At 39.8% G+C, this 10,087-nt stretch overlaps 1 protein-coding gene across 1 annotated transcript; it reads left to right on the top strand.

Annotated features, from left to right (window-relative positions):
• Nucleotides 1-2,069: 2,069 nt before the first annotated feature.
• Nucleotides 2,070-9,212, top strand: vax1 (ventral anterior homeobox 1). Its single transcript, XM_061040505.1, has 3 exons — nucleotides 2,070-3,276; nucleotides 4,969-5,156; nucleotides 8,308-9,212. Exons 1-3 carry the CDS (start codon nucleotides 3,063-3,065, stop codon nucleotides 8,842-8,844), a joined length of 939 nt encoding a protein of 312 aa, XP_060896488.1. The 5' UTR covers nucleotides 2,070-3,062; the 3' UTR covers nucleotides 8,845-9,212.
• Nucleotides 9,213-10,087: the final 875 nt, after the last annotated feature.

Raw genomic sequence — 10,087 nt, 5'->3', positions numbered from 1 at the left:
AAGAAATCGTAGGAGGCATTATTCGCGCGTTAGGCAGACAGTGTTTTCTCCAGTTTTCATAGACTGTGTTAACTGACTATTTATGTGAGTATCCCACACTTAAGAGCTGAAGAGAAGGCATTATAAATAAACATGCTGACATCTCAGTTGCTCCTGTAACATAAGTAACTATTTCCTCCCCTAAAATAATGTGAAATTCCACCCCCTTATTCTGTTTGGCCAGTCTGTGCAGTTCTGGATTCTCTTTGATTTCCTGGGACATTAAATCCGTTCATTGAACAACTCAAATCTCCGGTGTAGAGATAAAGACAACAGGGCAGGGAGAGGTCACATTACAGCACAGCACCATGTTCAGCATTTCAAAGAATGTCATTGAAGCCTCGTCATTGTTAAAATGATAACCATAAATAGCGATGTTTGTTAATGTTGGTGTTTAATTGTCAGCCCGTGGTGATTTGATCATAGCAGATCTATGTGTGTGACTTGAGATTCTTCTATGCTATTACCAGTAGGGGTCTCCACAGACATTCTTAGTTTAAAACATAAATCATATTCAACAGCATTTTGAATTATTTCATGGCATGGTCACAGTCATTGTGCCCTTTTGATTAAGTGATTCATATTTTATAAAAAAAATGACTTGATACTGTATTATATGTTTATCCCTCTTGTCTTTATGTTTCTGCAGAGATCAGCCTGTCTTGTCCAAAAATCCAAAACTAAGAACAAATTGTATCATGATCCACTGAATTCACCTGATTTATATTCATCAACACACCTTGCTAACAAATACTCTGCGTAATGTCTGCTTATGATGTTAGCCAAAATTTATTATTTTTCTTAATGCTAATGTGATACAAGGTGTTGTTTTATTTATAGGATACAATTTTGGAATCAAGAACGTTTCATGCAAGAAATTTCTCATTTCTCAGATCTCATTTCCTAATATGTACAGTATCATAAATAATTAACATATATTGTATACCATTGTTGTAAAGCCTGGAAGCAAAAAAGAGCAGTTATTTGTAATGTTTAATATGACATTTAAATGTTCCACTGTGCTGCAATGCAAAGTGCGTGTTGGTCATCATCATTAAAAGGAAGGTGCTCATTGAATTTCAATAAACAGTTTGATCCCAAACATCTTGGATTTTTTTGTGTTGGTAATTTGCCATTTAAAATGTGTGCACACACCGTATACATGCAGTATTCTTTGCTAAATGTGTGTGATATTTTGGGGGACGTAGCAACTGAACACATCAGTCTTTTCTCTTCCACAGTCATTGTGTGTATTTGAGAGGCCAAGACGCTACGTCCTCAATTTATTTCCCAGGCTGGGGCTCTGCACCACAGCTTGAGAAGCACAGGTCCCTTTTAGTCGCTCCCTTTTTAGCCTCCTTTTTACCTTTCTCAAACAATGGATCCAGTCCCACTCTAAGCAGAAGCCCCCCAAACACTCAGTGAATAAAGTTAGTCCAACATGCGGCCCTTAAACCCACCCCGAGACTGCTGCCGGGCAGCCACACTCACAGAATTGTTTGTTAATAGTCCAATTAGATAATTGCCATCTTTCACTCCTTTTCCTCTCTGTTTCCCATAAAGGCATGAATGGCACTCAGGGAGGGGGGCTCCTTCAAGAGGGCTTCTGGCCAGCTAAGGTGACAAGAAGGGCCAGAAAATGCTCCTTGCACTGGGCCACTGGTTTGAATTGAATCATTGTGGCCTAATCAATGGTCTTATTGGATTACTGGCCACTGCTGTGTTCAGAGATATTGTTGCGCTGACAATGAAAGTAGCTAAGAGTTGGTGGTTTGGTGGGTGGGTAGTGGGCTGGAAGGCGAGTGTTGGAGGGGAGGTAGGGGCCATTCCAAAGGTATGTGTGTGAGAGCGAGAGTGTAGGCAGACTAAGCACTAATGACAAGTTTTGTTCCCCTTTTTTGTCTTTCTTTCTTTTCGTCAATTGGGCAGGTTAAGATTATGAGAGCTAAAGATGGCTTCTGGGGTGCTGTCATTTAAATGCTGAAATATGGTTCGCGGCAAGAAACTTGCAGGGTTCCGTGGCACTCTGAATACACACAGGACGACGAGGGGATCTTTAACACAGTTGCCGTGATTGGAGCTGAGCATGTCGCTTGTTCTCGTGCTCAAACCATCTGGTCCAATGCCTTCGTAAATTTTGTTTAGATTTGGATTAGTTCATTCTTCTTTTCACTTGTCTCTCTCTCTCACTCTCTCTCTCTCCCCCCCCCTCCTCTCTCTCTCTGGCTCTCCCCCTGTGTCTCTTGGCTACAATAGCGTAGTGGCGAGATCCGCACATTGCAGAATACCATTGATTTGGGAGAGGGAGCCAAAGAGAAAACGGGATCAAAGTTCGTGGACATGCTGCGGCAATCAGGTTCGCAGTGAAAAGTCGGGGGGGAAAAAAACTCTGGCCGTGTTCTGTGGACGGAAGAATGAAGCAACCGGGAACTTTTTTCAGGTCTGGAGGAGTCGTACCCCCGTGATTGTGTGCGTTCATGTGGGGTTCAGGGAGGGTTGGTTGCAAGACAAGACCAATCATTTGTCTTGATTCTCTGGGCTGAGAGCAGGCAAACTGGGGGGGACGGGACGAGCAAAACCCTCTATCAACACCTGATCTATTTCCCCAAACAATTTAGTGTATTCATGAGGTTACGCAAATGTGGAGGCAGCAAAACTACCGTAATCAATTGAAACAGCGAGTGCATCCATGCCTCTGATTATTTGGAGATCATCTATCAGCCTGGTGTCTATGTAACGAGGAAAGGGGGGCATTGAATTACTGTTGAGTTTCATTGAGAAGTCCATGATCATTGGGCAACGGAGTTTGGTCAGTGATAATAGGGCTCCTTGGTTGAGCGACGGAACTATTTCAGCAAACATTAGATAGCTGACTCTGCCTTGCTGAAAGGTACTGTTTTGAAACTAAAACCCACACTGTCCAGACCATCTGGTACGCCGTCTTCTGCGTAATCTCTTTTTTGTCACCTGACAAAGGAAAAAAAGAGGCGGACAAGCTGCAGGTCCAAGAGGATAAACTGAGCATGGAGGTCAGGTACAACCAAGAGACGGATGCGATGGGGCTGAAGAATGGACTAAAGAAGGCGAAAGATGACAAGGAGTCCCAGGGCAGCTTGTCCAAAAGCTTCCTCAAGGAGCAGCAGGACTCCTTCTCCCCCTCTGGGACCGTGGACAACTGCGAGAAAAACAGGGGGAGCACGGGGGACCCGGACTACTGTCGGAGAATACTAGTCCGAGGTAGGGCTCAGACTCTTTCTGTTTGTGAACTTGCAGTGTCATATTTCAGAGATCATAGCGATTAAACACATAAAACACATAAAACATATTTAGACTGCTGTAAGAATACACACATTCTTCAATAAGAAGTATAAGACAGCATCTTTAAGAAGAAAGTTGAAAAATAAAGCCTTTAAAATATCGCAGAAGGAGAGCTGAAAACATCTATTCTTTTTAGAGGGAGGCTTACGTTTGACTTTAAATTTTAAGTAAATTGAAGATTATTTCTTAACAATAAAAATCATCAATATGAAGGGTTTGTTTATTTACAATTACAGGGACTTTTGGAAAATAAGGAGTAACCTTCAGTATTTCTTTTTCAGTTTGAGTAAAATTACCGAAACACAAAAAATGCCAGAGAACTAAATTATTTATCATGAAAATGTCTTATTAAAATTAATAATTGTATTTTTAAAAGATGCTTTTTAAATTTATTCACCACAGTTATTTTCACTTTAAATTGTGTTGTTCTGCATTTGGTTACCATCATGACTAGCTTCATCTTTCCTCTGATTTCATACTTTAATCACACTGAATGAAACAAATACATTTATCCTCAAATGTTCAATGTAAATGTGTTCAGTTCTTCATTAAAATAAAAAAAACGCCTACAGGCTTTATCCTGTTTTTATTTGAGAACAATTCAGATAAAGTATCAGAGACATAATTAATTCATGGAGAATAGAAAAGGTGCAGAGAGGTTGTTTTTACAGATATTATTGTCAACAAATCATCCTACAAATTGTGTGTTTGAGTGTCAGTTGCCTTGTAAGTAATTTATGGAATTTCCTTCATGCTGTGTTGGCCCAACAGAAAGAGTGTATGAAAACAAACTACAAATAATGTTCACTGAAAACAGAGGATTAGTTCTGCAAGATTTAATGAGACGAAGCAGACTCAGTGCCTAGAATACAAATACAAATCACTGTTGAAATATTTGGACACTAATCATTCAATTTTTTTCCCCTTGTTGATTAATTGTAATTAAATGAAGGCAGAATTGAAGCTATGTTTATGTGCCATGATTATTAAAATACCAGATTTTTAAAACATGCATACACTTACTTATCAGAGATTTTCTTTAAATTTAAAACTTGACATAATTTTTTTTCTTTTATGGTAACACACACACCTATTACACGATGAAACCAAGATATCTTTCTTTTAATATTTATTAGTGTCACTTTCTATATGAATCTTTATTTATAAGTTTAAAATCTTTGTGAACTTTGCAAAGATAATTAAATATATTTGAGAGATATTTCCATTAATTTAATACCTCATAAATGATCAGTAGAATATTTAGTTTTTGGTTCATGAGAATTCTTCTGCACTGATAATTTCTCCCCTTAATCATTTTTAATGTTGTTAGCTTGTAGATGTAATTAATAATCTGAACACAGACAAATTGTATTTCAGTATATGGGTTGAGGTTAAGGTAAATAAATCAAATCAGAATTTAACACATCTAAATTCATTCTCAATGCCTCTATTAATAAGAAACCTATATAGGTGATACTAATCAAATATATTTCATTAGATATACAGAAACAGTTTTCACTAAGAGACATATATTGCACTAATCTGTCGTTATAGCTCCTTGGTTCCTCCCTCTGCTGCTCCGTTGCTAATTTAAAGGCATTCTTTTTGCAGATGCTAAAGGATCTATCCGAGAGATAATCCTGCCGAAGGGTTTGGATCTAGATCGACCCAAGCGAACACGCACCTCCTTCACCGCAGAGCAACTTTACCGGCTGGAGATGGAGTTTCAGAGATGTCAGTACGTGGTGGGGAGGGAACGGACAGAACTGGCCCGTCAGCTCAATCTTTCTGAAACCCAGGTGTGTAAGCATCAGACATGTGCTGACTAAAATGTGATGTGAAAAAGTGAGGGATATATTTCATAAAAAAAGTCAACATGGATGCTTTTGTTATCATTTCTGTAAAATGCCGGTGACGTAAGCTGCAGTGTTAAATTAATCATTTTCATGTTGTTTATTTTTTGTGTCTGATATTTGACGTCATACAGTCATCTTAATATATTCATTTGAATTGATTTCATCTGCCAACCCTCAATCATATATTGAACGGAGTTGGTCACAGACGGAGCAGGTGTTGATTTGAAAGGTGCAATCATTTAAAAAAAAATGTAAGGGCCTGTTTCATAGCACTAATGCAAACAAACATTTGATTGCATTATAATTGCAAACATGTAGTTGTGCTTGATTGTTACTATTTACAGACCTGTGTGTTCATTTACGAGTGTTCTAGTTGAGTGTTTTGAACTTTATTTAAACTGTGAACTTTGGTGTTATATTTACATTAAATATTCCACTTTAAGGTTTCTGCATAAAAATGTTTAATGTTGTGCTTATCCCCTACCCCCGCCCCCAATCAATCCTATGTGCTGTGGATGTAGCGTATGGAGTGTTAGACCTTATTGCCCGAGGCGGCTAAATTGAAGGCTGCCGTTATATTAAGGGCGGACTTCCTCCTCATGTCATATGTGTGGGGTCAGCAGTGGGTCAGCCGTATCCGCGCTGTGTGAACTGTATTTGCACTCTGTATTTGACACCAGATTCAAAAAACTAGTCACCCAGTCACCCTTTGACATTTAGACCCAAGAGAACCCCGGCTGTCTTCTTCTACGCTTTGGTGTTTTATTCACCTATTTAATTTTGAAAATGTGCAAAGGGGCTAACGGCCCCATCGCCTTGGTCTTTGGTGCTAATGTGTTGTGGCTTTCAGTGCTGCTCTCTCAGACCTCTACTCAAGGTTAACCCTTTTTCACAAAATGACACCTCAACCAACAACTCCAATCTGCTTGTTGATGTACAACAAGGTCACCGCTTCTAAAACAAACAGCTATGTCAATTTTAACACCATCACTCTGACTTTTAAAAAAAATAAAAAAATAATTTAATATTTCAAATTTGATCAAGAAAATCACTGATTTCCTTGTGTCCACATGAACTCAAAAGAAGTTCATTTTCTATATTCACATTAAGGTTATATAGAAAACACCATTTGCTCCCTACAGTAAGACAGAACAAAGACTACAGGAGTCTTCTGCTTTTTCTCCTGATGAAACACCTTAGAATGACATCTGGGTGAAATTAACATTTTGTTCCACGGCACTCACAGGTTGTTATCTTGAGGCCATTTGCTGTGTGTGCACACACCATATCCCCTTTGTTTGAGCTTCTTGTTTCACCTTTTGTTGTCTTTGCGCTGAAAATGTAAACTGAGTTTGGTGCTCAGCAGTCTCCACGTTACAATAGGTAATATTGGATTTGTGTCAGGGCTTTTTCACGAGGTGTAAAATAATTTATAAATGGTGGTGAAGAGTCAAACGGCCCTCTGCAGTGAAGGAAAAAAAAAAAGATTTCACTGTGATTGGACAAGCAGTGGTTTGAGCTGGAGGCTTGCTGCTGATTGGTACGTTCACCTTTTCTCCCATTTGAAAGCAGTAAGGTGTCGTTAAAGGGAGCTTTATGTGCGTCATAGAAATCCAAGTGTTGGTTTCCATTTTGACTTAATTATAACTGAGATTATGAGAACGAGTGGCAGGACAGTTCCCATGTCAGGATAACCAAATCAGTCACTGAAAATGTTTAATTACGAGGTTGGTGCTCTTTCTACTGTTAAATGAAATGTATCAATAGAGTACAAACTCTTTTTCATTCTCACTCTGAAATGACAAGGTTTGATTCCATTTACTTTCTCACCACTAGACGGTACATGCTTGGTACACATACACCTTTAACTGTGGGACGATTTTGCAAGAATTCTAAAACAGGTGATTTGATTGTATTAATAGTCTCCACAACTTCATTCATGAATCTTTTTCATTCACATCAAGTGGCAATTTTGAAATCTTAGAATCTTCAGAAACTTGGAGACGTTTAATATGCTCTTTTCTTATTTTAATTAAGGTAGCTTTCTTTGACCTCAAAATACAATATTCTGTTTCATTTCTTATTTAATTTCTGTCTAAGTAAAGTATTTCAGGAAGCTACATCTTTAAGGCTAAGAAATCTTATAGTCCAGATTAGAGTACAGTTTATCAGAATCACAGTCGATGGTGGCCGTTCTGAGTTTGTTGGAAGAGAAAATCAAATTAAGCCGGAACGGTGGAAGAAACTTGAGGTCAGTGTGTCATTTAGGGGTTTCCGATCTTGAATTTGTGTAGCACGTCTCAGAACATCTGTGTATTTGAACAATTTTATGTCGTGTCTGAAAAAGAATCAATAACCAATACAGAAAATGAACAAGACACTGTTATATTATTTATTGTTTTGAACATTGCCAGTTCTTTTGAGGTTTACAAAGACAAACTGACAAATGAGAGCCGACTGTTTGGGTCTGAGTTCATGCTTGAACCTTTTGTAGACTAAGAGGCTGAGAAAGTGACGCAGTGGTTTACATATGAAAGGCGATCTTAGAGTAAGTTCTGATTGAATTAACCTCCTGCCTGTTTGCGTAGCACAGCGAGCCCTCCCCTCCACGACTGAATGAATTCACTGCAGCTTTTGATCAATCACAGTCTACAATCAGTACCTGTCGACCCACGTGTCTGCGTGTGCGTTAGCATGGCTGTATATGCTGCTTCTGTACGATAGACCTAAAGAGGAAGAAGCGATTGGCTGGGGGATTGACGGGCTACTTTTGATTTGTGAACAAAAGTCTTGGCTAAAAGCAATCAACAGAATCTTGTAGACAGTTGTATGGCTCATGGTGCAATTATCTCAGAGTACTGAGATCATCAGATTATTTCTACACTATGATCACAGGCCTTTTTACAGCAAGTGTCAGTGATTGTGAATTATTGCAGGGCAGTTGTCTTAGTGCTTGGAAATGTTTTTTTTTTTACAAGGAATGGTTTTACGAGTATTAAAAATTGGAATACAATATTAAAAACAAACCTGAGATTACACTTAACATTGAAACTTGTCTCTAAAGGCTCTTTCTCTTGTCTTTGTTCTTCTCCAGGTTAAAGTCTGGTTCCAGAACCGGCGCACTAAGCAGAAGAAAGACCAGGGGAAGGACTCTGAACTGCGTTCTGTGGTGTCAGAAACGGCAGCGACCTGCAGCGTGCTCAGACTGCTGGAGCAGGGTCGGCTGCTGACTCCCCCAGGCCTGCCGGGCCTTCTGCCCCACTGCGGCAGCGGCACACTGGGCTCTGCCCTGCGCCCTCACTCTATGGCCATGGCCAACAACGGCAGCAGTAGCAGCAGCAGCGGAAGCACTGGCACGGCAGGTGGCAGCCCTCCTTTGCCAGTCGTAACCAGCTCAGGGACTGTGTCAGGCCTGCAGAGCACGGCGGCGGCTCACGGCCTCTTCAGTTTCCCCATGCCATCCTTACTTAGCGGCGTCGCCACCCGCATTTCCTCCAACCCACTGTCCATGGCAGGCTCCCTGGCTGGAAACCTGCAGGAACTCTCCGCCCGCTACCTGAGCTCCTCTGCCTTCGAGCCTTACTCGCGGACCAATGGCAAAGAATCCATGGACAAGAAAATTCTGGAATGATGCCTTTTTTTCATAAATGGAAAACTGTTTCTTCAAGACATATTTTGGTTAAATTCTTGGCTTTTTCTGTCTTTGTTCTGCCCGTTCTCTGTCATCATGTTTGTGTCATGTTCTGTAGCAGTTCATGTATTCTGGTTGCACATCTGGCGCCTTGTACAAGGAAGAAAACAAAGACCTACAAAAGCTCATCTAACAAAGACAGGGGGGTGTGTGTGTGTGTGTGTGTGTGTGTGTGTGTGTGTGTGTGTGTGTGTGTGTGTGTACGTGTGTGTGTGTGTATGTGTATGTGTATGTCTGGCTGTGTGTGTTGTGTTGGTTGTGGGGGTTGAAAAGATTTTGCACAAAATGTTCATATAGGATTTTTTTTTTACAGAAAGACATTTTGAGGAGATTTTCAGGTTTCTGTTAAACAAATGTTAAGTCTTATGGATTCCTCCAAATAAGAAATATACACAGGGGTTCAGAGAATATGGCCGCCTCATACCACAAGAGCTCTATCACTATGAGTACACATAGGAGGAAGTATAAGATCGATGACAGAAAGTGTGAAGTGATGTTGCCTTTCTGAATTGTGTTTAATGATTTGATTGTTTTTATAAGATGACTGTCCCTGCAGTGAGTAGATTTAGAGGACGGGACATTTTTGTCAGACACCTGAGCAGCACTTCGTAGGATCCAATCAGCAAAAACCCCCCTGAATATAAAAATAAAATAAAAATCCAGCATTATGAATGGACAAGCAAGGCAGATTTCTCAACATAGAACTAGGGCAGAAAAAAAAAAGAAGTGCATCAGTTTTGAAGGTCACTACAAGGTCCGTGTCAGCACCAAACCCAGTACATGACGTGTGAATGCAATTTGCTTATGCATATTATTTCCCTTGCAGATTCTCCTTTGTGTAACCATTTGTACTACATTTGGAGCAAACCAAAAGATAATCCAGGTGCAGAAGGTGTTGTCATAGTATGATGGTTTTATTGTTCAGTGTTGTTTTCTTTATGGTTCGGTGGGGATTTTTTCCCCATTTTGCAACAAAACTCTTCACTTTGTGGCATTCATTTTGTCCTCAAGATGTAGTACCTGACATTTTTTTTTTTATTGTCTGTGATTTTTATATCACTGTGAGTTCTCAGAGTTTTAGCGTATACAGTTTTTTATTCCATGTCGGAGCACCGTGCTGAAATTGCTTAAAGAGGCGGAAGTTTGTAAGCTTTTCAGCGTTACTAAACTGTTTTCTTTGTCA

Source organism: Labrus mixtus, chromosome 6 (genome assembly GCF_963584025.1).
Source record: "Labrus mixtus chromosome 6, fLabMix1.1, whole genome shotgun sequence".
In the NCBI taxonomy this organism is placed as follows: Eukaryota; Metazoa; Chordata; class Actinopteri; order Labriformes; family Labridae; genus Labrus; species Labrus mixtus.
The sequence above is the reverse complement of the archived record's forward strand: the minus strand, read 5'-3'. Positions and strand labels throughout refer to the sequence as shown.